The 27022-nt window shown below is 46.7% G+C and overlaps 1 protein-coding gene and 1 long non-coding RNA gene across 3 annotated transcripts; one reads left to right on the forward strand and one right to left on the reverse strand.

Annotated features, from left to right (window-relative positions):
* Positions 1-907: 907 nt before the first annotated feature.
* LOC146440897 (uncharacterized) lies at positions 908-5079 on the reverse strand. Its single transcript, XR_014849712.1, has 2 exons — positions 4687-5079; positions 908-1202 (listed from the first exon to the last, which is right to left on the reverse strand). It is a non-coding gene; the product is annotated as an uncharacterized LOC146440897 (long non-coding RNA).
* A 6380-nt stretch (positions 5080-11459) lies between these two features.
* On the forward strand, positions 11460-19223 carry SKIDA1 (SKI/DACH domain containing 1). Of its 2 annotated transcripts, none has more exons than XM_085050556.1 (2): positions 11460-13323; positions 14146-19223. In XM_085050556.1, exon 2 carries the CDS (start codon positions 14276-14278, stop codon positions 16742-16744), a length of 2469 nt encoding a protein of 822 aa, XP_084906682.1. In that variant the 5' UTR covers positions 11460-13323; positions 14146-14275; the 3' UTR covers positions 16745-19223. The 2 variants fall into 2 exon arrangements, with proteins under 2 accessions (XP_084906682.1, XP_084906684.1); XM_085050558.1 differs by having other exon boundaries at positions 14369-19223.
* The last annotated feature ends 7799 nt before the right edge of the window (positions 19224-27022 follow it).

Consider the following 27022-nt stretch of genomic DNA (forward strand, 5'->3'; position numbering starts at 1 on the left):
ACATCAGCTCAATATTGAGGAGCCTGAAATTTTGCTGTGGTCAAAATTCAGTCAAGCCTAATATATTCAATTATTTAATGGAACATTTGTTGTCTTCTTATAGATTTCTCTTTAATTCTTTCTATAGAAAGAATATACATGGACTGGAAGAAACTCTGTGACTACCACTTTTATGGTATTGTGTAATATTTGATGGTAAAATTTAGATAACCTCTTGATAGTTCTGTAAAACAATCATTTAGAGAAGACCTTTGAAATGCAAAATAGGAAAAGAAATGCATTACCACTAAATAAATACTGCAACCACTAAGCCTATAACAGCTATGGAATCAGAACATAAAATCTTGTATCATATATGTTCTTATGATTGTAGTATTTAATAAGCACTGACATGACACAGAAGACCAATTTTCTTTTTTTAAAAAAGAAGCCTGTCCTTCTTATAGTGATATATAAGACATTAAAATAATTAGAGAGGAATATAATTCAGTGAGTAAGAATGAATTTTATTGTTAATCTAAATGCAAGGAGAAAATCCAATTCGTTTAAAGGAACCTACAAAATCTAGGAGCCAAACAAGACAGAATATAAGCAACTTACAAGACAATTCTGTGATTCAATTTTTCTTAGATACTTTCACAAACAGTGAATGTGTAAGTGAAAGAAAATTACATTCTCCAATTGCAAACTGTTTGTAAAAGTTCAAGGCATTCCTCAAGAAAACATTAACATATATGAGTGAATAGCATTTCAGCTTCATAAACAAAGACAATACTCCCACATTTTTACTACAAAATAACCAGTTCCAACAGTATAACTAAGATTTTTGAATGCTTGGTTTAAATGTCACCTTTTTTCCCTAAAATGTGCAAAACCATATTGTAATGTTAGTGAATAAAACAAAGCATTGAATGAGAAAAAGTCTTTAATTTACAAAACTACATTACCAGTTGTATATAATCATCAGAAAAATCTTCCAAAAATAACAGAAAAAGCAGAGACTTGGTATAAAATGCATACTATATTAGAAAACATAAATTGATATTGGGACTTGGAGCTGTAGAGCAGGAAAACTCACTTCCTTCCAGAAAGCAAACTTCTCATAGTAATTTTTACTCCATTTTCAGATTGGGTCTTTGTTGAGAAAGCTGTGATGTTTACCTATGTGCAAAAGGATACATGCTGCAGCTAAACAGATGCAACTGAAAACAGAAAAATTGCAGTAGCTTAGTGATATTCAATAGGTAGAATAATCTGTCCCTTGATTATCCATTTAAAATACATTGATGCTTGTCTGCCTTTTGTTTATGTGGTTTTAAATCATTAACAGCATTTGCTGATATACCTTCTAATCGTGGGTATTGGCTTCATTTCTGAGAAGGCAGAAGTGAAATGGTCACTTTACACAAAATAAAATGCGACTCTTACGTGTTGACCCTTGCATTTTAAATGGCAGTCTGCCTTAGATCCAACAAATTCTTTCTACCCATGTTCAGTTATGAAAGACATAGCATGTCTACAGAGCCCACATTAATAAGGTAAATGTATCTTTACATGCTTACTCTTGAATTATATCGAGAAAGAGTAAAGTTTTCTTTATCCTCTTCCTGTTCTTTAATATACTGCTAAAATCTGTATTTAACACCTATCCAAATGCAATGTACTGAATAATTTAGACATTTCAACATTTAGCATGTAGTCACTTGGTGATCAGGAATTTGCATTGCTCTGTATATTTACATGTCATGCAAGTACAGGTAGCAGCATTGGAGGTCATGTCAGTGCATCTCCTGAACACCATGCCTCTTCATATGTTGTGCTATTTTCTTTTATGCGAACATATTTACAAATTTTGTAGTCTCTTCTAGGACTGCAAAAAAGAGGAAAATAATTCCACCAACTATTACATTCATTTTCTTGCTTTTAATTGTATTATCACCTTTGGAGACTTTGGTAAATTCCACTTAGCTAGCAGCAATGGGTAAAATTGGTGGTTTTCAAGTACTGCTTCTGTTACTAGTGTTGGCATTTAAATGTTAATTTCAGACTGAGGTTTACAGTAAACATGAAACAAGGGATTTTCTTTGAATGAACAATCTCAAAACAAAATTCTAAATAAAGGAAACCTAGAATGGGATGTATTTAAGTGCAGTGATTATTTCCTTTTAAAGATTTAACATTCTCTAAGTGATACAAGTTAAAGAAGTTAAATGTGACAGTTAATTTATAATACTCTATATTAAAAAAAACATTTAAATGCTAACCACATTTTTATACGAGTCAAGTCGAAGTAATGATAATTATAGTATGATAAAAAAGAACCTTAAATAAACTTCTAGCAAACCATATTGAATATTAATGTCATATTAAGCCCCGAAAAGCTGGGTTAGTAAACTCTGGAATGTAGATTATATGCAACTTAAATGTAATGTAGAGCTTTTCTTCAAAGAAGAATGCTTCATTTCAAAGTTTGGATTTTTATGAGGTATGTATTAATTCACTGGATTTATATTAAATACATTTACATAGCATCACTCCAAAACCAAGCCTCGGATTACTTCTATAGGCATATTTCTATGTAGGATTTGCTAAATTAACATTCCATATAAATTAATAGCCTTCTTTTCATGTTTGTGGTGTCACGATCAGCATTGTGATACTGTGTTGTGTCACAGGTCACATTTATTTGATTTCAATTCAGGACTGGTATCTATACCACATATTAAATACGAGAAACATGCTGAATTTCCCATCAAATCTCTTAAATGCAGAGCTATTTTAGATGGGTTTGTATAAACAAAACACATATATCTAATATAAGCGTGGGAAAGGAAAAGCTGGTTTGTTATATGCTAAAGCAAATTGGAGTAAATCAACCGCATCCGTGGGCTGGATAAGCAATACTACTCTGCTTTTCCCACTACCATTTGGACAAGACAATGTTACTTTTTTATTTAAAGTGTTTTCTTCTCAACAAGGGGCCACCACTTCCCAATCTCAAAAACACGCCCCAGAATATGTTAATTAATTGTATTGTGTCTCTGAAAGAAAGAGGTTGCCAAATGCAATAAAAAAAAAAAATTCTTTCGATCAGTGAGCTGCATTCCCACTGCTAGTTACCATCTCATTTCAATTCCATATAGATATACATAGATATATTTCCTCCAGGTACAACTTTGACCATTAAAATCTATCTAAGAGAGAAAGTCTAACTTGACCACATAGGGTGTATATGGGAAGCTTAACATTCCTGGTGAATTAAGCACACAAGCCTCGGATCATTTTTTGTCAATCTTACTATGGTACTTCAGAGTCGGGAATGTGGGTAATTTTTATAACATGGTACTTCCCAATTAAAAGGAACAACAATGCTCCTCTGAAAAGAAATTAATATATAAAATATTTCAGACAAATACAAAATAAAAAGTAATGAAGAATGGCAACAAAAGGTTTTTCCCTATTTTTTTTTAATCTTCTCTTTCAATTAGATAGTTTTCAAATAGAGATATACTGTTTTAGTAAATACAAAAGTATTAAATGTCCTTTTGAATGAAGTTTTCCAAATTTGCAGTAACCCTCTGAAAATTCCCAAGCAGCAATCAAAAGCAAATGCATCTCCGGAATACTCAAGTAGGACAAGTAAAACAAAACAAAAATCTTGCTTTCCTCGATCTTACAGCTAATGCTTTTAGACATTACCAGGGTGGTGTTTTCCTGCTACATGTTACTTGCATCTTCAGCTTTTGAATAATATGGATGTTTTTACCATCTAAACTGAATTGAGTTTTTGTTTGAAGGAGTGGAGGAGTCCTGCAAAAGCCTGCAAGTTTTCCAAGAGTGAAGGAAAAGTCCCAAACGGTATTATCTTAAACAATGACTGGAAGCATGCAACTTCGCAAGTGTGCGTGGGGGAAGAAAAGTCACTTCAGAATTATTTTCAGCTAGGTGATATCCATAAACATCAACCTTTAATTTCTTTTACTTACTGATCACGATCTATGCAAAATGTTCATTTCTTGCCAGATTTTTAATTTTTTTTAAAAAGTCTAGACATCACGTCTAATATTTTAAAATAAATTCGCAAGCACTCGGACATAACTCGCTAAAAATAATCACAGTTCTCCTAGAAAAAAAATTCTTAAAATAACCAGTTCTCCAGAAATTCTTTCCTTACCACATATACGAGTCCCTACCCGTTTTAATTTAATCTTCCAGAAACAATGTGCAAATACGTAGTTTTTCCCTTAGATTATTAAGGGCACTTGTTGGAAATATTCTTGAACATCAAGTTACTTAATTCTTCTCCTAAGTAAATACATGAGAAAGTTCAGTCTGAAATGGTGTACTGAAAAAAAATTCATTTCTAATTATTTTCAGGGGGAAAATTGCAACAAATACTTTTCCTGTAAAACAAATCTTTAAAAATCTCAAATCAACATAAAACAATCACTTGGGGGGGGGGGGAATCCATCACGGTGCTTATATGAAAAACACGATAAGATTAATCTTCGTTTTTATAGAGAGAATAGTTCCTTCCAAAATTATCTTTGGTTACATTTATTAATCCAAATCCAGTGGGTCGGAGCAGTTTTTCCCAATTTCTTTAACAAGTCCTGCTCTAAAATCCACCCAGAAACAGATGTTACTTTATGAACAATTCCGCTGCGGTAGTTGGGGGGTTTTTACCTTTCAAGTAACACGTGAGCTACAGCCTCACGGAGCTCCCTCAGTGGATGGCACTTCTAAAGGCTCCTCTCTACTCATGAACCCGATTTCCCGGCGGGTTCCCCCGCGCCGCTGCCTGCGAGCACACGGCGTGCGGGGCCCGGGGCTCTCCCTCCTCCCCGCCGGCGGAAAGCGGCGCGAAAAGAGGCGGCCGGGGAACAATGGGGAGCGCCGGGAGCAGGGGGAGCCCCGGCCGCGCTTCCTCCGGCCCCGCCGCCGCTTCCTGCGGGCTCGCTCGCCGCTCCGCTCCCGAGGGCAGCCTGCCCGGAGCCCGCCCCGCGGACGGGAGACCCCCGCTCACCCTCGGAATCCCCCGTGCCCGCGCCGCGCCGCCGAGGGCACCCACGAGTTTACTCTCGCAGCCACTCGCTCGCCCCCGAGCTCTCCCGCCCCCGCATGGCGAGCGGGGCTGCCCGGCTGGCGCGGCGCCAGCCCCGCTCCTGAGCCTATCCCGGGGTCGGGCGGGCGGCCTATGGGAACCCTGATCCCGCTGCCCCGGGCTCCTGCCCCGCATGCCGCGAGCACTGCCCGCAGGAGAGCGGCAGCACTACAGAGGCGCCGCGGCCCCGCTGCACTGCGCGCTCCCTCCCTTCAGGGGACGGTGCTGGGCACAAAGGGCGGCTCAGCATTGTTCTCCTCCCTGACCCCCAAATCCCCTCTTCCCCGCCGGGAGAGGCGAACGGGAAGGGCCGGCACGAAGGGCGAAGCCGGGGAGAGGCCAACTGCCCGCAGCGCCGGCCGCTTCCCAGCGTATCCTGCCTGCCATCTTCGCCTTTCCCCAAACTCGCCTTCGTGCTGTGCCTCCCGTCGAAGCCCGCCTGCCCAACATCCCTCGTCCCCTGTTCGCAATGTAGTGGGTCTTTCACGTGTCACCTCGCCTAAAAATCCCACTGAGGCTGCAAAGGAACCTCTGCGCACATCCCAGCCACCCAAGCATCCTTCTCGAGCTTCCACATGGGATCACCCGCTTCACACACCCACACGGGGAAACAAACGCCGCAACTGTACTAACGCAAGGTATAATTTGAGGATTTTGTCCTCAGATTCTCAAAAGCGTCCTGCTTTTTAACCTTAATGGGCCTCGTTAGGTGTCCGGGCGATATTTAAGCTACAGTCCTTTGCCACCTGCAGCCCAGTGCATTCGTGGCCCCATGCTCAGAACACCATGTGGAGCAGACACCGAGACACCGGGAATCCAGCACAAAACTCAAAGCATGTGAGGAAGAGAGTGGGTGCCACAACATGACACGGAGGAAAAACCACGGCTCGATTTAAATAATTGCATAATATTAGGATTTAACTTATAACTGTTTACATTTGTGTGATTTGATTAATGTCACGTTTGATTTCCCTAAAGCCACTGACAAGGTACTTTAAAACACGAGATTAACGTCTACGCGCGATGAAATTCAACAGGCAAATCCTCCTCCCAGCGCCCCGGCTCCCCCAGCATCCGGGCAGGCGAGGATGTCAGACCCCCCTTGTGCCCCACCGCCCCACACAGCCCTCGGCCGAGGGGCTCCCCCCACATCCCGCGGTCAGCGATCCCCCCCAGGCAGGTGACAGGATTCCCGGCCGCTCCCTCCGCCGGCGCTCCCGTTCAAACGCGGCCGAGCCCGCCTCTGCCCCGCCCCCGCCCGGCCGTTACCGCCGCCACCACAGGGACACCCCGATCCCGCCCCGGCGCTTCCCGAGGGAGGCGCCGCCGCTCCCGGGTTTTCCCGGAATGCCGGGGGGAATGGCGCGGGGGGAGGGGGGGCAGCGGCAGGAGGCTCGAGCGCGGCACGAGCGCGGCCGGCGCGGGGCATTGTGGGTAGGAAGGTGGTCGGGGCAGCAGAGGAAGCGGCGGGCGGGGATGGGGGGGGTGAAAGGTCAGCGGCCGAGAGCCCCCGCGCCAATGGCGCCCGGGCCGGGACGGGCCGGGCCGGTCCCGCACGGCGAGTCGGGGCCGTGCCGCCCTCCGCGGCTGTAAACACCGAGTGTGTGTGCCCGCGTGTGTCCGCGCGTCTGTCCGTGCGTGTCTGTGTGTCCCGGGCCGCCGCCCCCCCTTGTAACGGTCCGCGCGAGGCCCCGCGCGCGCGGCGTTTGTTCGCCCCCGGCCCCTCCCCCACCGCTCTGCCACGCGATTTATGGGATTTGCAAATAATTCCAGGGGTTTTTTCTCCCTCCACACCCCCCATCCCCCCCACCTCGGCTCCTAACCTCCGCTTCCTCTCCCGCCGGCTCGGCAGTCACCGGGGAGCTCGGTCCTTGCCGGCAGCGCGGGGCCGGGCGGGCTCCGCACACAAAGGTCCGGGCCCTGCTCCCGCCGGCCGCGGCTCGCCGGGACTCTCCGGTGAGTCCAGGGCCATGGAACCTGCGCCTCGGCTCGCGGCGGGCTCCGGCGACGAACGGGGGGTGACTCGAACCGCCCCGCAGCTCTCTCCCCGTGCCCGACCCGCCGGCAAAGGTAAAGCTGGAGCGAGTCCCCTCGCCAGCCCCTCGCCGTGAGGCTCAAACGGAGGAGGAAAATGTGAAATGTTCACACGGAGAAGTGGTTCCCTTTGTTCTTTCATTGTTTCTACCCGAACTGGCGGATACAAGGATAAACACTTACCTTCTCTTCTTTTTGCTCCAAAACAGACACGTTCCCATGAGCTTTAAAATGCACGGTCCACTTTGGAAGCGACTACAAATGTCGGGAGAGTTTGTATTCCATTCTTTTACACTCTGCTCTTTTTCGCGTAACATTAAGTTGCCGAGCACGTTGTTGCAAGCCCCCCGCCTTAGTGAATGGTCACGTTTAGGACCCTCCAAGTCCATCCTAATTCTGCCAGTAGAATTGAGGGTATTGGAGGTCTAAACTTTCAAAAGGAAAAGGGCCTGCGTCTATCGAGCAGACCTGAAAAATGCACTCAGTTCCTCACTCCCACAAAATGGATGTAAACATCTCACCCCAGACAACTCAATGAAATATATATTTTAAAGCTTGAATGTAGAAAAGCTGTTCCCTTGGCTGAGATAAGCTAAAAGCAAATTTGTGTGAAGAAAATCTGCCTCAGTGTATTCCACAGCGGAAATAGTCTCTGGAGTTAAAAACAAATAAGAGCATCATATAAAAATGCTAAGCATAAAGTTAAAAGGAAAACAATCTCTGAGAATAATACACTATCTGGGGTGGAATGGGGAGAATCACCGTTTTTTAAAGTGTCCTTTTTTCACAAAAATTACTGCTTTTCATTTTTCCCCCATGCAACCAAGGCAGGGGGAGAGGAACCCGTTTTCTGCTTTCTTTGTAGTACAGTCCGCGTTTCGCACCCAGAAACACAGGCAGTTCCCCCCCAAACCTTGCTTTAATCTGATTATGATGAGATTTGCTGATACAATGAATATTTGAAATGATCCTTGTGTCTTAGTGAGTGGGAAGCATTTCCAGGCTCCCGTTTCCAAGGCTCCCCACTGCAGAGGGAAGAGGAGCGGTGGGGAGACCCCACTCCCCGAGGCCTCAGCGGGGTTGCAGCCGGGGGGTGGAGGGAGCAGCCCCCTCCTCCAGTGCCCAAGGGCGCTGGATTAATTCGGCCTGACTCCCTCGGCCAGTGGTTGGAGCAGGATCTTTAAGTGCCTTTCCCCCCTGCATCATCACGCCTTTGCCAATTGAAAAATAAACAAATAATAGCAAAATAAATTTAAAAAAGAAAGGGAGAGGATGCAGGCGACCCAAAGTAATTGTGGGACCGGGAGTGCATGTTGTCTCACACCCCCTCTCCTCTTCCTCCTCCCCCTCCTCCCGATGTGGCCTTAATGGCAAACTGGAAGGCCGGTTTATTTCATAGGGCCATATTACAACCAACAAGGTAAATAGGGAGTCGTGGGGGAGAGGGAGGGAGGGGGGAGGGACCGAGAGGGGCTTTTCTTTGATAGCGTTTAATTGGAATTGAAACATTCTGGGGCTGTAAACATTCTTTATTTATTCAGCACACATAAGCGGGCATTGTTTTATCACCATCATAATTACGGTGTCCTTTAAACTGACTGATAGCAAAGGAGATAAGGGAATGCGCCTGTAGCTCCAGATCAAATCGCTGGCTCTCCCCTCTCCCCGGGTCACCGGGATCCACACGGTCCTTGGAGATGAGGAGCGCCGGAAGATTGTGGCCTAGCTATCCCTTACGTCATGAAAGTGATTTGTACCACATTGCTAATTTGGTGCAATTCATAACCTCCTGATCTCCTTCGTTTGCAACTGCTTTTCTGTTTGCAGGGTACATTTTTTAAGATGTAGTTTCCCACCGTAGAAATTAAGAGTGATCACCTATGTGCAGGAGAGGATCTTTTTCCCAATGTTTGTTGCTTTACCTTTGTCTAATTAAAAATGCAAACTTTAAGGATCCTTTCAGAACAAAGCCTCACCAAATCCCCTTTACGTCCAAGGATTTGCAAATTTATAAAGGCTGCATTGAATTCAGCATGGGTCAAGGGGCAAAAAAAGGGTAGAAGGTCACTGCATTTTGATTATGGGTCAGGAAACAACATGGCATGTAGTATGTGTCCAGAAACTCCTGCTAAAAAGTATTTTAAAACTACCATGAGTATTAAACTCAAGAAATAGTCTTAGCCCATAGTGATGATAAATTGCACAAAATTCTAGTGTGCAAGAAACAATCCAGCCCCCATGGAAAAAAAAAAAAAGCAAACCAAAAAACTACAAACTTAAAAAGCACTTAGTAGAGCTCTTCATTGCATCTGTTTACGGGGGGAAAAAAAAGAAAAAAGAAAGGAGAAAAAAAAAGGGGGGGGGGAAGAAAAAGCAAAAAAAGAAAAAAGAAAAAACCAGCCCCAAAACTCCTAGGCATAAGAGTGTTAGCCAGATTATGATTTTTTTCCCAGACTGATGGCTGGTATTTCTTTGTCCCACACATTTAGGAGATTTAGCTATACATTCTGATACATTGTCTGACTAGAATTTATGGCAAATTTTAGTTACTACAGTCACATTTGGCTGACTTTAAAATAGCAGAAGGATCCTATTATACTGTTCTTTGACCCTATTATATTTACGTTACTGGACTCTTTGTGATAGCCTCTAGCTGCTTTCTATCTGTGTCCTCCTTGAGCAAAATATGCCCAGCAGTAACTAGAAGCAGGGTGTAGTGTTAGAAATCAAGTTCTCATGTGAAATATGTATTTCTGCCCAGCATCATGAAAGCACAAGGTTTATTTAATACTTGTCAATACCTGAAGACGTAGTCCAGCATTAACAAATAATAATAAATAATAATAATACTCTAATAATGTGGCAATCCTAGTGTGAAAATGCACATGACCCTTAGGTTTTCCTGAAGGTTTTCAGAATTCTCCCCATTAGTACAACTGGTGGTGGACATTGCTGTTCATTTCCCAATGAAACGTTTAAAAGACTGTAAATGGTCTGTGCATTACTACATTGCAGAAGGAAGAGGTCAGGCTAAATTGCACTGGTATTTAAACATAATCATACTATGAAAATAAATCAAAACATCACGTAAAAGGAGTATTTTAAATGTTACACACGTTTTCTTTCTGGAATGACACGGCTAAGCACTTCTCTGTGAGCTTATATATTTTAACACAAGTTTACAAAAATAAAAGTGTATGATTTTCAACAAAAGGGAATAGGTCTACAGCAAAGTATTATGAATATTATTTTGCTTTTTCTTTTCTAATAAGGTTTATCCTTCGGCCAGACAATTTTAAGACTGAAATACTACTGGCTATAGAGTGTAGATTGCAGATTGCACGCTACTCAATGTGAAAAGGAGCATGTTTGATTGATCGCCTCTGTGTGTGTGCGCCCATACACACAACTCTCTATAGTTGCATGTGTATGTATTTGGCAAAACCAGGCATCTCTGGGCATCCTTATCTTAAGAAATGTGAGACAAACATCTATTCCCTTAATCATGTTCATCTTTGATCACCAGCGAGAGTGACACAGTCCACAAAATTAACAAAGAAACTCCCTTGCTTTTGAGAGATAGCTACATGTACATCTGGTTCTGCACACACATGCACATGGACACACGAACACACAGGCATACATCCCAGTAAGTAAATTATGGCATAACTTTTCATGTAATTGACACCAGACACCTTTAATTTTTCATTTTCATTCTTTTGACCAGCTTTCACATTAACAATCTAAGCCATAAATGTTGGTGGCTATTGATCGCAATCCCCTGTGTGCGTGCAAATCCATTTTCAAGTCCCCTGCCTTTAATGTGCGTGTGCGTGTGCAAGGGGCCTCTGACGGCTGTTTATCAGGATCTCCCCCAGCCTGCCTGAAGACGACCCCGGATACACAACGTGTGCCGGTGGCCAAGGGAAAGCACACACCCACACACACACACATACGTACACACACACACTTACACACACAAAAAGAACCAAACCAAACCAAATGATGGAGAAGTAAAGAAACAAAGCTCTCTGTGTGAGATGTGGAGAAAGATATGCAACCCAAAGTGTCTGTAAGTATACGGTGGGGATGTGTAGGTTGGGCGCCTGACATTTCCCAAGACTTCTCGTGGGTTTCTCCCTGCCGACATCTGGCGCTGCCTCGACCCCGGTGCTCATGGCCGCACCTTTCAGGAACCCGAGGTTTGCCGAAGAGCCGTCACTAGTTTAAAACGTTTGGTAGAGCCGGATTTAAAAAAAAAAAAAAAAAAAAGAAAGAAATGAAAAGAAAAAAAAAGAAAAAGAAAAAGGGGGGAAAAAAAAGAGAAAGAAAGGGAAAAAAAAAAAAAGAGGACATTTTTAAAATAGTTGCCGAATCCCACTGCCAGGCTATCACCGGCAGCGTGTGGGTGCGGGTCTGGGTGCCCGTGGCTCCCTGCGTGCGAATGCACGCGTGGATTTACAAGGGAATCCAACCCAGCTGAGCTACCTGACAAATAAAGGACTTTTCAGCCCATCGGGGTTTTGGTAACGTCTTCTGAGCAGCTTTCTCGGAGTTTACTGTTCCTTTACTGTTGACTCCATAGCCTTAACCTTAAAGCAGGGGGAGGAGAGCAGCAGGGAGGGGGTGGGGGTGTTCGCAGCATATAAGTACATCAGGAGGAATTTTTAAACGACCTTATTGTCTCTAGCTCTAGAAAGACCACGATGATTTCTTTTTAGCGCCAGCAGCTGTTTTCTCTCGAAACTTTGCTTTTTTTGCCTCTCACACGAGCGAGCAGGAGAAAGGCAAGGCAAGGGGATCCAGATGCGAGGAGAGGGAAGGAGAACTCCGCGGATGGTCTGAGCTGTGCCGAGGCATTGTTCACTGCTGCCTCTCGGTTACGTTTAAAGGCTGAAATATCACGAGATCCACTCAATGATCCTTTTCTAATTCGAGGGACAAAATGTAATTTGCTGTAGCTCTGCTTTCTCGGATGGGAATACTATCCCTAGGTTTCAAAGGGAAGAACTAGGCATCGCGGTTCGCATACACATGGATTAAGTTGAACAGCGGCGATTACATCTGCGCTGAGAGCAACAGTAGTCCAGGGCTGACTTTTCAAATCTCAGCCCTCCGAGTTAGAGGCTCCCTTGAATAGACTTCCTCCATTCCCGGATGCACTTCTCCAAATTCCCACTTCTCTCTCGAATTCCTGTGAAATTGGGGGCTTGCCTGCATTTCGCCTTGGCATGCAAAACGGCGTTTTGACAGAGTGATTATGCGCTTTCTTTTAGCTGTACCTGACGGGGTAACACGAACTCCACGCACCATATTGCCAGCACGCGGAGTGGATATTGACGTTTGGGATTGAAGATTTTTATTTATTTTTTTTTCCTCCGTCGATTTTTTTTGCCAAGTCACAGCAGTATGAGATGTCTAATTAATCTCGCGGATGTGTCTAATTCTGGATGTGCAGTGATACATAAAAGTGCTGGTGTTTGTATCCAGCGGAACACTGGATGCACGGCAGAGATTGGTGATTTTTTTTTTCGCAGCGCCTAACATGCAAACCGCAAGCATCACTTTAACGTGACAAGGGAGAGGCATGCAGCTATTGCAACATTTGCAAAATCCACGTTCTTGACACTCGAATAATTTAACGTTCCTAAGAAGAGGTTAAACCTTCGTGCTGCTTCTTCAAATTGATTTTAAGGGGCTGCTATAAATGGAGCATCAAAAAGCTTCGGCAGGGCTACTCCGAGCGGAATATGCAAACTGTGAGCCAGAAGCATCCTAGCCCGATGCAATATCGTACATTGTGTGTTCCAGCACTTTTTTGTTATTACGTAAAGGCTCTTGGAAGCACCTTGGATATTTTGCATTCTCCTTTCTCTGCTGGAAGCAATCAGCACGCAGGAATCCTGACGTGGGCTCTGGGACTATAGGACATTCCAGCTCGTGATCCAGCACGGTTAATCGTGAAAAGTGTATACATTTCTGGCTTATCTATGCTTTGTTATGGGTCTGACGTGAGCTCACGTCCTCCTCCCCCCTCCTGCAATATTACAGGCAGAATTTCAGTTAAAAGTGTTATAGTATCACGGCGCAGGAGCCCGTGATATTCAGACAGTAAAAATAACCTTAGTCCCCGGCTATAAAAAGCTAATTAAGCAGAAGAGGAAAATCAAGAGAAACTCGAAAATGTAAGTATTCTCTCTCGTGTAACAACCGAACATTTAACTTTGGAGCCTCAGAAGGGGAAATACCAGGCTGTTCTGCACGTTTTCGCTAAGCTTCATTTTCCACACAATGCAGAATAAAACGCTAGTTTAAAGCGGCTACGTTACCGAAGGATTTTCCATCGCTACGATCAGACTTATGTCCTTTAAATTCACGGCATGCACAAAGAGCAACGTTTGTCCAAAACAGGCTGAAAATATACGGAACGATAGGGGGAAAAAGCATACAAATCCTTCCTCCGAAGCTAGCAACAAGGAAGTCTGAGAGGGCTGAGTGTGTTTGAGCTCGGATTGTTTAATAGAAAGATTTATATACTAACTGTATTATTTACTTTGGGAGGGGAGGTGGCAGTATAAGGGTATGCTAATTAGTGGGAGATTTTTTGGGGGAAGGGGTGGAATATCAATTTTTATTGCATCACCTGTCAGGAGTGTCCAATCAGCGTTGGCTTTAGGGGAATTAATTGATGAAGGTGTCTCCGGACGAGCTCACTTCACTCTGTCATTTTATTTGTAGCTAAAGCAGCGGCGGGAATAGCAGCTGCATTTCTTTTCTCTTCCTCCCTTCACATTCCATTATCATAGTTTCCAATGGAAAAGCAGGGAATGAAAGGGAACAGGTACTGATCTTCAGCAGCAACTTAGAGAAACACTTTGGCAAACCTGATTTTTAAGATTATATACTGATTGTAGCCTCACAGTATTTTTTAATTTATTTTTTTTTATTTTGTCTAAAGTTTGGCACTTCATTCACCAGGAATAACAGCCTTTGTTATATTTTATTAGCAGGATGCCTTGAGACAAATACAGCATCTGGCTGAGGATTGTGTGTGTGTGGCTTTTTCTTTTTTTTTTTTTTTTTCCTTTTTTTTCATCTCTCTCTCCTGCAAATGCTGGGAATAATTTAATTCACGAAATGGGAGACCTGAAGTCGGGTTTTGAAGAGGTGGATGGCGTGAGGCTCGGCTACCTCATCATTAAAGGAAAGCAAATGTTTGCACTCTCCCAGGTTTTTACAGACCTGCTCAAAAACATCCCGCGAACTACCGTGCACAAGCGAATGGATCATTTAAAAGTAAAAAAGCATCACTGCGACTTGGAGGAGTTGAGGAAACTCAAAGCCATCAACTCCATCGCTTTCCACGCCGCCAAATGCACCCTGATCTCCAGAGAGGACGTGGAAGCCCTATACACATCCTGCAAAACCGAACGGGTTCTTAAAACGAAACGAAGGAAACTAAGCCGGGCTCTGTCTGCCACCGATCTCCGGCCGGAGCTCGCTCCCGCCGACCCCTTCTCCGGCTTCTGGAAGGAGAACAAACTTTGGCTGGGTCTGAGCGACTCTCCTCGGCCGCTGCTGCCCGTCCGGAGGAAAGCTCTGCGCCCAGGGGACACAGCCTTGCTACCGGCCGCTCATCTACCTCACATTTTTAGTAAATACACTGGCCACAGCTACCCAGAAATCGCTCGGGCGCCTTGCAAATCCCCCGTAAACTATGAAACGGCGCCGGCGATGGGCGGCTGCGTGCCCCTGCGCTCCCGCCGCCCGCTCGCCGCCGCGGCGCGGCCCCGGCTCCCGGCCGCCGGTCCCCCGCCCCTGCCCGCCCGCTGCCGCCGCCGCCGCCACGGGGCGGCCGCCTCCGCCGGCACGCTGGGCCCCCCCGGCGGCGCCCGCCGGCCCTTGGCCCTGCCCCGGCCCTGCCGGCCCCGCGGCGCCCCGCGGCTGCCGTTGCCTCTGCCCCGCGGCTTCGGGCCGCCCGCCTTCCCCGAGAGCGGCAGCAGCGACTCGGAGTCCAGCTGCTGCTCGGGCCGCGCCGCCCACGACTCGGACTGCGGCTCCAGCCTCTCCAGCTCCAGCGAGGGCAGCTCGGAGGAGGAGGACGAGGAGGAGGAGGACGAGGAGGGCAGCGGCGCCTCGGACTCCAGCGAGGGCACCTCGGAGGAGGAGGAGGAGGAGGAGGAGGAAGAGGAGGAGGAAGAGGAGGAGGAGGAGGACAGCACCTCGGACTCCGACTCCAGCTCGGTCTCCAGCCAGGTTTCGGTGCAGAGCATCCGCTTCAGGCGCACCAGCTTCTGCAGCCCGCCCGGCGTGGTCCACGCCAACTTCTTGTACCATCTGGCGGCCGCCGCCGCCTCCCGGCCCCCGGCCCCGGCGGAGCCCGGCGGGCTGCCCGCCCTCCGCGGCGCTCCCGGCGGAGTCAAGCCGGAGCTGCCGGAGGAGTGGGGCCGCCCCGGCTGGGCTCCCGCCGCCCCGGCGCTGCGCTGCTCCGGCGGCCTGGGGAGCTGCTTCGCGGAGATAAGAGATGATAGGGTATCCGAACTCACATTCCCACACTCTGAATTTTCCAGTAATGCCAAGAGTACTGACCTAACAATTAACTGTGTAGCAAAGGGGGCCTCTTCACCTAGCCCAAAGACAAACAATGCATTTCCACAACAAAGAATACTCAGAGAGGCAAGGAAATGCCTTCAAGCAACTACTACACACCGTGCAGATAACAATACAATAGCTGCTAGGTTCTTAAATAATGATTCTTCATCAGCGGCAGCAAATTCAGAAAAAGATTCCAAAATCCCTCATTGTATTGAATTTGCCACGGATTTGCCCTCTTTACAAACTGATCCTGCGGAGGATGCTGCTTCTCCAGGGGCAGCAGCAGCAGCTGAGCTCCAGTGCACTGATACAGGCAATAAGGCATTGCCATTCCTGCACAGCATTAAAATCAAAATAGAGGACAGCAGTGCGAACGACGAGTATGAGCCTGATCTTACAACACATAAGCTAAAGTGTGAGTGCAATGATACTAAGGATGAGTTTTACGGTGTGACTGAGAGTAATAACCAGGACGCTTTATTAACAGCCAAGGAAGATTCTGCATGCACTGAGAAAGAAACCACTTCCTTAAACCCGCTGACTCAGAGTCAGGTCCTCTCATGCACTTTAGGTACTCCAAAACCTGAGGATGGGGAGTATAAATTTGGAGCAAGGGTGAGAAAAAATTACAGGACACTGGTTTTGGGAAAGCGACCTGTACTGCAGACTCCTCCAGTCAAACCAAATTTGAAATCAGCTCGAAGCCCACGTCCTACAGGTAAAATCGAGACACATGAAGGAACACTGGATGATTTTACAGTTAACAATAGACGCAAAAGGGTAGCCAGCAATGTAGCATCAGCAGTGAAAAGGCCATTTAATTTCATGGCAAATTTTCCCTGTCCACCATCACTAATTATTGGCAATGATGGGGATTTGTTGCCAGCTTATTCCTTAAACACCACTAAGGATTCCCAACCACCTCACAAGGCCCATCCTGTATGGAAATGGCAGCTGGGCGGTTCTGCAATACCTCTTCCACCTAGCCACAAATTCAGGAAATTTAATTAATAAAGTAGTTTGGAAAATATTTTCTTGAACCACCTTTAACTTTCTTACCTTTTTTTTTTTTTTTTTTTTTTAAACTCTGCAGCATGGTTTGTACAAACCCATAAATGCTATACACACTTTTGGAATCCTGTTTTATCACATTGTGAAGACAGAAACCAGATTACTATTTTATTTACCATTACAACAGTGGGGCTTTCTTATTTTGGGGTTTTGGAGGGGTTTTTTTGGTTGTTGTTTTTGTTTTGTTTGGGTTTTTTGTTCTGTTGCATTGTTTTTTTGTTTTTGTTTTTGTTTTTTTTATTATGTTACATTCCACAGAGTACTTCAGGCTAAAGACTCAAGTTGAACTCAGTTATTATGGTAGAGCTGGAACACTTTACTGTTTGAATGCTAATAATGCACCAGTACCTCAATTCAACTGCTGCAAATAAATGTCAAAAGGTTGAATAATAAATATTAGAATGAGCCATTAAATTTATGCACTAGATTTTGAAAATGGAAGTCTAACTGTTAATTCAGTTAAAGTTTGTTAAGTTACATGGTTGCACAGTAAGGGTTCACTATAATTCAATGTGGCAGCAGCCTACTTTTCGGGAGCTTTGTTTTCGGGTGCAGGGGTGTCTTTTTCGAAGAGCAGTTGCACTTACTCCTTTTTCTCCGGTTTGGAAAGGCCTGGGGTCCACCTGTGACCCCAGCGCTGGGAAAAGCTGCCTCATTTGAAACCAGTAAATAAATGTGGAATTCTATTTTTGGTAAAAGGGTGTCTTTTTACTTGTACAGCCACTCTTTGCAATTGGGAAGCCTTTTTGTTTCAGCCAGAGGTCTTAAATAAGGTTACTGTTATCCACTAATGTCATACTTAAGTTGCGGTCTGAACATGCCCCTTACAAACTTGCAAAGCAACTGAAATATTTGCCCGGCCAGCAGTACAATTTATGGTCCAGCCCCTCATGTTGGCTGGAGGAAATAGCAGAGCAGTAAATACAACACAGAAAGTGAAATGAGAGGCCGTAAGTAGAAAGATTACACAAAATGAGAAGACCATGTTATTCATAGCTTTTTGGCAACAAAACTCAGGCATTTCAACCATGTTACACTTTCCGGTTCTATCTTCATCTCTTGAAATTTGCTGTCGTGGGTTTTTTTTGCCATGCCATCCTCTCTATGTAGCAGAGACATTTCTACTGCACGTGACAATCAGAGGCAATTATCTATATTTGCACTTAATATCAAAATAGTCGAACAGGCAGACTTCTAGAGTCTAGCCCTCGGTAAGACATGCTGGTATAATATATTGTGATGATGGAAGCAGTAAATCAAAATTATGGAAATTTGCACTGTTGAAAAGCATGCTTTAGCTTTATTTTCAATTAAAAACACTGTTTAAAAAAATCCTGATTCCAAACACTTTGAATTATTGCAGAGTTATCCGTGGTTTCCTCTCCGTTCGTAAGTTCACTGTTTTTATTTGGAGGAAATACGCTTCAAGAGGTTAACTGTTTCACTCCCTCCCCCCCAACCTCTGCAAAAGAAAGGGAAGGAGGAAAAAAAAAAAAAAGAGAAAGGCTGGAGGCCGAGGTGGAGGCAGAGCTGAGGACGGGGGAAGGTGTCTCTTGAGGGGGGAGGATGGGTACAGCAACTCTAAAAACAGCCTGAAAAGTTTGCAGCTTGAGAAAGGCAATAAGAATTGAGTTGCTGAATCAGCAGAGTTTGGGATGAATAATTGCTGGTTTCTTTCTTTGGATTAGCATTTTATTTATACTAGATCATTCACAAATTAAATTTTAAGGATTCCACTCATCGATCAATCCCGGGAGAATAATTTATCGTAAATCAAAAAAGGAAAACAAAGCAACAATGTAATGTTTACTGTGTGACTCAAAGTCAACATTTCTGCTGGCAATCCACTGCCTGGGTTTCAATTTTTTAATTCCTGCCTTTTGTGATGCCCTGTCCCAATCCCTCGTGTCTCCAAATATTCCAAGCAGTCACTGATTTCAGCTCTGTTTACTATATCCACACCGGAGTTTTCCTCTCTTTGTAAAAGGCCTAGTCTAAGAATACCTGCAGCCAAATATATTTAGAAAGAGTAAACAATTGCCTTTCAGTGGAGTTACCCTTCCCCCTTGCATGCACACACACACACACACACACACACACACACACATCACTTTAAGCTGCCAATTGCAAAAGGTGCATTGCATACTTAACCGCTTTGCTGAAATTACGATGGTCATGAAAAATCTGCTTACTGAAGTTGTTCTGAGATGAATGTTTACATTCGTGTGTTTAGAGCTGCACAGATTACAGCCTTATTTCCAGAGAACTGTAAGTACGTACAAAATGTACTGCTCAGGAAAGCCCCCTGCTCTGTTAGAAACCGGGTCTGCCTGACAAAGGTCTTCCCTTCACAAAAAAAAAAAAAAAAAAAAAAAAAAAAAGCAAAAAGGAAAAAAAAAAGCAAAAAAAGAGCCAAAAACTGCAAAAGTGCAATATGCAAACTTGAAACCTAAAATTTCGCCTTGTCAGTTAAACAACATATCACTTTCAGAGTAACTCTGTCCCCTGACCCTGTTTACTTCCAATTAGAGATATGCTGATTTGGCCGGGAATTGTAAATTACAGAGGTGCCTTTTCAGGTTCCGAAATAATCCGGGTGGGGGTGGGGAGGGGGAGGTATAAGCATAAATTTATACCAAATAGGCTCTGCAGAGTTGAGGACGTGAAATATGGCGCCCAGCCCTGCCAGCGGCCCGGGAGCTCCAGGCAGCCCCGGGCATCCCCGGCAGGCTGCTCTGCTGGGCTCCCCTCCATCCAGGCAGCAGCAAACGGCAAGGACTTAAACAGCCAAATAATTTTCACACGTGCACACCTCAGTTTAGTGCAAGTCACTAGCAGGGACATCCGTGTTTTTACTGCCGTTGGAGAAATTAGCCAGGTACAATAACTCACCAGGGGAAAAAAAAAAAAAAAAAAGAGGAGAGGGGAAATGGTATTCTGTCCAATTCTGGTAGTTTGGTAACTGTTTCTGACGACACTATAATTATTACTGTGATCAGAGTTCATTATCATTTCAGCCTTAAACATGCGAAGTCTTATCACTGAATTACATAAAAATAACCAATTTTCTCCCATAAAGGTAAGTTCTAATAATGAGGAAAACCCAAGGTTTTCCAAGGGAGATAGGCTACCATTTTTCTGTGATGTTTACATGAGACAAAACTTAAGATGTGTTAGTAATCGCCACCATTTTCCAAGTCCTGGTGTACACAAAAATCAACAGAATTTTCTTGAGGAAAAAGCAATTGAGGAATCGCGTTTACTGTAAGGACCATACTCTGTAGGTATTTACCACAAATAGAGTTCACTGGTAAATTTATTGGGAAGATTTCTGCTGCCAGAAATGGAAGACAAAAGAAAGTTTTGGACTCTGTCTAATACTCTAGAACATTAAAAAGGGAACACGTGTAATGCCTTCAGCAACGAGGTATATTGCCTTAAAAGATGTAACTTGCCGTTTACAGCAATTTACTTTAAGAAGTGATTGTTCTATAAGCTACACTTTCTTGACTACAGTGGGATAATCTCTTTACTGGTTGTTTATTTAAAACGCCACTACTAGCAATAATGCAAAATAGTGGTAGCTGTTGTATGAAGTTTGCTGTTTAATCAATTCACATGGTGACTTTTTACATGGTCTCTGATCCCTTTTACTCGAACAGATTTAGTTGCCAATAAATTGAAGTTTCTGCAGAAATGAGAGCAATGTTATCATGTTTGTGTTCGTCACTGTTCACACGTGCGAGTGGTTGAGACAGAAAAGGGTAAAAAAAGTGGCATTTTTGACACACGGCGGTAATCTGCAGGAAAATACTCTACATATGCAGTATGTTAGAGAACATGAAACACAGATAACCTTGTTAATTGTGGTTTTTATGGTTAAGAGGATTGCTGGGAAGAATATGTAATGGTTCATCCTGGGATCTATTTGGTCAGCTTAGAAGCACAAAAGGAGGGCGAGCGCCTGAAAATGAAAAGCCCTGGCTAGCAAAATCAGGAGGGAGGCTTTGGAATCTACCTTCCCGAAGTCACGCTGCCAGATATTGCCCATTCCCCCGGTGCTTGGCCCTGCAAGCCGCGGTCTAACAGCCCTGGCCTGCCCAAAAACCTTTCGGGAAGAGACAGCGAGCAGGGTTTAGGCCTTACACGTTGCATTTTTTCACTGCGCTGATATAATTATTTCCCGTGCCCTAGGCCCCTCTCTCTCCCCCTCTCCCTTTCTCTCCGAGGCGGCCTCACAAGCCCCCGCTTTAAAAGGCCCGAGATGTTTTGCATGAGGCGCTCACAATAGGGGTTGAGGGAATTGACAGTTTCAAAAACAAGGCGCCCTGTCCTTTCCAGATGCCGAGGACCCCTCTCCCGCACCATCTCTCGTTTGCTCCTCGCTGCTGGTGGCTTTACCCCTAGCATTGCAAATACACGGTAACAGCTGTGTTTGTAAACAGGGGGGAGGACGGCGGGAGTGCCGCCGGCCCCGCTCCCGCTCCGCGCGCTGCCGCCGCCTGAAAATCACAAAAAGAAAAAAAAAAAAGGAAAAAAAGATTTAAAAAAAAACAGAAGAGGGAGGTCAAAAAAATGCGGGAGAGCAGCCGGGGCCCCCGAGCGGCGGGGCTGCCCAAGCGCGGCGGGCCCGGGGCACAGCGCGCCTCGGGCCGCCATCTTGCCCGGCGCCACGGAGCCTCCTCGGCTCCCTGGCCCAGCTCCCCAGCCGGCTCCCTCCCTCCCGGCCAGGCTCCCTGGCCAGGCTTCCCCGGTCCCGGAGCGGCTCCCGCGGGCGGCGGGGGCGGCGCGGCGGTCCCCGGGGACTCCCGCTCTTCAAAGCGGGGCCGTGGCTTCCACCCCGCTCCCCCCTCCGGCTCATCCGCCAGGGCGTCCATCTTCCCGGGCTCTCCTGTGGCGAGGCCCCGGCGCCTCCCGCCCTGCCCGCTCCGCGCTGGGGGCGAGCCAGGGGGCAAGCCCGTGGTGGTTCCGCGGGGCCCTCGGGGCAGATGCCGGGCTCCGGGCCAGGAAGCGGCCGGGGGAGGCCCGGGGCTCCGGGCTCGGCCGTTAGCTGTCCGCCCCCGCGGAGCCGGCCCGGGAGAGGACGGGGAGCGGGGTCAGCGCTGAAGGTCCAACGGGGTTGTTTGCTCTTGCGTCTAAAATGTAGCCGAGGCTGTAAAGCGTGTGAAATTACGCACCGGTCTCTTAAAGAGTGGCTAATTTATAGTAAATAGCGAGGGCTTTGTAAATGGATTTATTATGTTGTTTCTTGTTAATTGTTGAGAAAATCCCCATTGTTGAGTGTGAATGGCTTTATGGGCTAACCCGGGCCGCGCTGCAATCCCGGGGCAGTAAATGGCCGCTCCGCTAATGTGGCCCGTAGCGAGAAGCCGGACCAGGCACGGTGACCTTTCGTGGTGGGGCCGGACATGGACGTCCCGCAGGCAGACCCTGCTGAAGCCTCGTCCCTCGGCGGGGGATGCACCGGGACCCCGGCTCGGGCTGAGCCCCTCTCCCCGCCCGACAGCCCGGGGAGCAGCGGCGCGGCCGGACCGTCCCTGCGCACGGCCGAGCCCGCCGGCCCTGCCGCGGCAGCGCACACGTGCAGGAGCCGCTCCCGGCCTTTGTTCGCGGCCGCGCTGCCCCGGGTGCCCCTGCCCGCCTGCCCCGCACCGCCCCGGCCCGCAGCGCGGGTGCCCCTGTCCGCCGAATGGCACGTCCGCACGGAGAGGGGGGCTCCGAGGCGGCCCTCGGCCTCCCACGCCGCCGTTCCCCTTAGACAAATAAACAGGAGCCAGCACCTCCAGTCCCTTCTCCCTCGTCCCTGAGGGGCGGGGGAGGGGACGGCAATAGGGGTATCGCAATGAACTTCCCCAAACTCCACACCGTGGCCCCCCTTCCCGGGCGCGGGGAGAGGCGCGCCGATGCTCCCGGCGGTCAGAAGGACCGGGACGCGGGGACTCCCCCGCCGCTGGCACCCAAACCCCTCCCGCGTGCACGCGTCTGTATATTGTAAAGTACAAATCACGATGAAATGTAAATTCTACTCTAGAAACTTATATTGGGCTATTCTCTTTCCTGAAATCTCTCCCCCTCTGATTTCGCTATTAGGAGAAATCCCCCTGGGTTTAGAGCACTTGTTCCACGGATTTCTGTACAGCCCACATCTGTTGCCTTCCCCTCTGCGGCTCGGGGCTCTGCCCCTGCTGCAGGCAGAGGAAGGCGCGGGTCTCCCGGCGGGCCGAGCCGCGGAGAGGCCGCCGCAGTCCGACTCTGCCCCTCGGAGCTCAGCGATTTTCCAAACTGCCTTTCAGGATCGGGATTGAAATGCACGGCTCCCTCTTCCCCGGGACTTGTTCTAGCAGCGCTTTTCCAGGCTGATTAGTAGTGTCGGAGCTGCTAGATAGGGCTGTACAGTCCATTTCCCTCAAAACAGGATGTTTCCATCAACCCGCATTTGGTTTTCCCCCAACAGCAGCGGAGAGTTTAGCTGGGAAACACGTCCCAGCTAAGACCTCGTCTTCAGCTGCCACTGGGGTCACTTCACATCTCTGTATTATATTACATCTTGTAATTCCCCTTTCTCTACCTTCCCGGGGAAAAAATAAATAAACTAACAAACAAACAGTCTTGGAAAAGCAGCTGGTAATGGTGAAACTCGGGGCCGCCGCACCGGCAGCGCTCGGCGGAGCGGCAGGGCCGGCCACCATCCCCTCGCCGGCCGAGGCACCACTCGGTCCCGGACACACCCTCTCCGACCTCCCGGTTGTTTGTTGTAGGTTGGTGCTGCTCCCGGAGAAAACCCCCCCCTCTCCCGGACCACCTCTCGCCTGGCTGCCCCAGGAGCAGCGCTTTTGCTGGGATTTCTAGGCTCTTTGTGCGTTTGTGGAGATGCGTGTGAATGGGGCTGCGAGTGTTAAAGCTGCCACATAACCTGTGCGAACATATGTTTTATATTTACCCGCGATGCTTTTGTGTTCCCGAGATTCAGGGGTAAACTGCCCGGGACAATAACAAACGTAGAATCGTTATCTGGCATAGTGCATGGGGAAAAAAATTACTTTAAAAATTATTTAAAAAAAAAGAAAAAAAATTAAAAGGGTTTGTTCTCTTTCGGAAAAGTGCATTTCCATTTTCGTGGACATGACGTTTTGGTAAAGGTAAATAGCAATAGCGTGCTATTCCGCGTACAGTCTTCCAGACCGTTTGAAAAACTTTACTGTGTCTGTTGAGGATGTTTGAAGTAGCACATTATAACCAGAAGAAGGGTTTCCAAGTTGTTTCCCGCTATGACATAATCGTCCTCGTCAAAATCTGGCTAAGTTCGCCGGAGGGAAAAAGATGTTCATGCTAAATGATGTAGTAGAAGAGCGAATGGCGTTTAATACGCCATATAAAATAATGCCAGATCTCCCCAGCTGTGATCTCGCAGTCTCTCTTACATTTTAGAGTAAGTTTATAAATGGTTACCTGGGGTTTACAAATTTTGCTAATAAAATCTCATTAATTCCATTATGATTTCTATATCCTTCTCCCGTAAAGGGGCCTGTAACACGTAGCCATTCTGCTACACAAGCCTTGCCATTTATCAAGTCCGTGAACATTCGTATTTCCCTATCTAGCTGCGTAGAGGCCGATAAATAGAAAGGCTCTCCAGATAATCGCTGATATCTCTTGCCCTCCACGCAGAGTACTTGGCTGTGTTTGTTCCGTCCCGGAAACGTGGGCTTCTGAAACAGGCTTGAAAGTGGGTGAACTTCTTAAAACACACATGAAAGTTGGGAATCTTTATATATGTGTTTGCATTGCTCGTGGGGCAAAGAGGAGTGTACCCGGCAGCAATTCCTCATGAGCGGACTTAAAAGAGTCTCCTGCCTTTCCCGAGGCCTTTCTGCCTCCCTCTCTCCCTCCGCTCTGTAAACACCCGCGCACAGATGCGGCGAGGCTTCCCGGGAATGCTCCAGCCCGGAGCCCGGCTCCTCTGCCAGCTCCTGCCGTGCTGCTGCATTTGTTCCTCCCGTTTTCCGCAGGAGACGGATGACACCGGGTGTAGGAAAAAGCTCCAGAGGGTAACTGAGAGTTCAGCGGCTCCCAGCTCCAACGCCGGCACAAAAGTGCAGGATGATTTTGCTGCAGCTTCGTGCGAGCTGCTCCGGCTTCACAAAACCTGCGAGCCGGAGCCGCCCTCCACGCAGAATTTACTGCTTGGGTTTGGTTTATCAACGCCGATGGTGTCTGATCATTTAGAAAGACGAACTGCATAAACATCTGATAGTTTGTATTAGAATCAAGCACAGTGACAATTGCACAGAACTGGTTTTAATTTTATTCCAAAGTGTTTACACATCGACATATGGTGAATTTGTCTTCGCTGAGAAAGTTAAGAATCAATAGCGTTAATAGCTTTGCATAGGCATGATAGCGATTAAAATTTTTGCTTCTACCAGCTCTAGGTTTCTGAAGAGGAACGCTTGCGTGCTGAAGGAAAAAGGGTTTTCCAATGAGACTAACTGGCTTTGCCCGCTGAGGTGCTCAGGGTTTCCTCGCAGGCATCACTGAGTTCAGCAGGACTCGCTCTGTCTCTGCTGACGGACATGGAGAAGCAGCATCATCCTTGCTCCGTGATTATCTCTGTTTTGCAATGACTTCGCTCGCCAGTACCTGCAAAGCTCAGCCTTAAAAAAGCTCTCGCTGGTTCCCGGCGAGGAGAGCTGGTCCATGATAAAGGGCTGGAGCCTATTCCCCCAAATTCCGGCTGTGTTGACAGCGTTTTCTAAGGAGCCTCTCTCACTCCTACGGAAGCGGGAAAAGCAAAGCTCTCGAGCCCGCTCCCTGTCCCACACTCTCTATCAAAGTGCTGCAGATCCTTCGGCAAACTCCCTGGTTTTCCCAAGGGTTGTCCAACGACATCCAGTCATAGCAAACTGGGGTGGCAAAAGTTTGGTTGTGTTGGGACATATGCTATAAACAAGGATGTGGTCTCAAAGAGATCATTAAACTATGTATTTATGTGTTCTTAAAAAAAGAAAATCAACTCGTACGCGAGAGTCATTGACATTTACAAACGCTGCTGATGCAACAATGTTCCCCAACTTCGAAGGACTACTATTTTTAATTTTCAAGTGTTTCTTTACAAAGATCATGAAATCACGTAGAAACTCTAAGCCTAACCCAATCCACAGATGTCTATGCACGTTTCTAAGTAAAACAGGTCAAATATTTTTTAAAGACGCATTTACCAAAAGGAAAAAAAAAAGGCATCTGAGCTGGAAACCTGTGGGGGCATAACAAAAGGAAAGAGGCCACAAAGAAATATCCCACAGTGGATTACAAGGTTATGGGACAGGTCACTACAGGAAAGTTAAACAAAAAATGAAGGGTACATTATATACCTCACATAATTAAAAAATAGTTAGTTCCAATGTTGTATTTATACCTTCAGATATTTGTTGAGTTTGTTGTTCAAGTGCCTGTGAATTTATTGGGAGATTATTCTGTTAATATGCCTTTATTTACCCGGCGTTTGATTTTCCACATAATTAGAAAACTGACTGCAGCCTTTAATGACTGTGTATTTAATGAAGACCACGATTATTTTACACCGCAGACAGATGTACAGAATGTGCTATTATAGGAGGGGACGTAGGCAGACAAGAAATAAACCAAGCCTTATGGAGAGAGAGGACTCTAAGACAGTAATATATTAAATATTGCAGCGATCGATTTCAATACCCTGAGTGGACACAGGAATAAAAATTCACCCCCAAGATGAAATGATTAGGAATTCTTTGTTGTGGAGAAGAAAAAAAAAAAAAAAAGCAGCGCGATTTTTTTCCAGATTCTTTTTGTTCAGGTTAGAAGAGGGCCGGGCAAGCATCTTTCAAGCCCTTGGGTCGCGGTTTGGGATATATAACCCTAGAGGTTAGCCGCATCTCAGTGGCGTTTCTCTGTGGTAAAAAGATGGGTCTTTGTCCGAAGAGAGACGGATTAAATATCAAGCTCGGTTCCAGTGCGCGGGACAGGAGCGGCCCCCCGGCAGCGGCTGCCACCCGCGGCAGGGCTGCGCCCCGGGGCGCCTGGCGGGGAGCGGCGAGGGGGTCCTGCAGCCGGGAGCCCGGGACGGGCAGGGCAGGGCCGGCCGGCGGCAGGGGAGCGGGTCCCGGCGGCCCCGCGGCAGCCCCTCTGTGGCCAGGCCAATTAAGGCGGCATATAAAGCTGTGTCCCAACCACCCTCCGCTC

Source organism: Lichenostomus cassidix, chromosome 2 (genome assembly GCF_008360975.1).
Source record: "Lichenostomus cassidix isolate B80296 chromosome 2, HeHo_3.0, whole genome shotgun sequence".
Taxonomy (NCBI): domain Eukaryota; kingdom Metazoa; phylum Chordata; class Aves; order Passeriformes; family Meliphagidae; genus Lichenostomus; species Lichenostomus cassidix.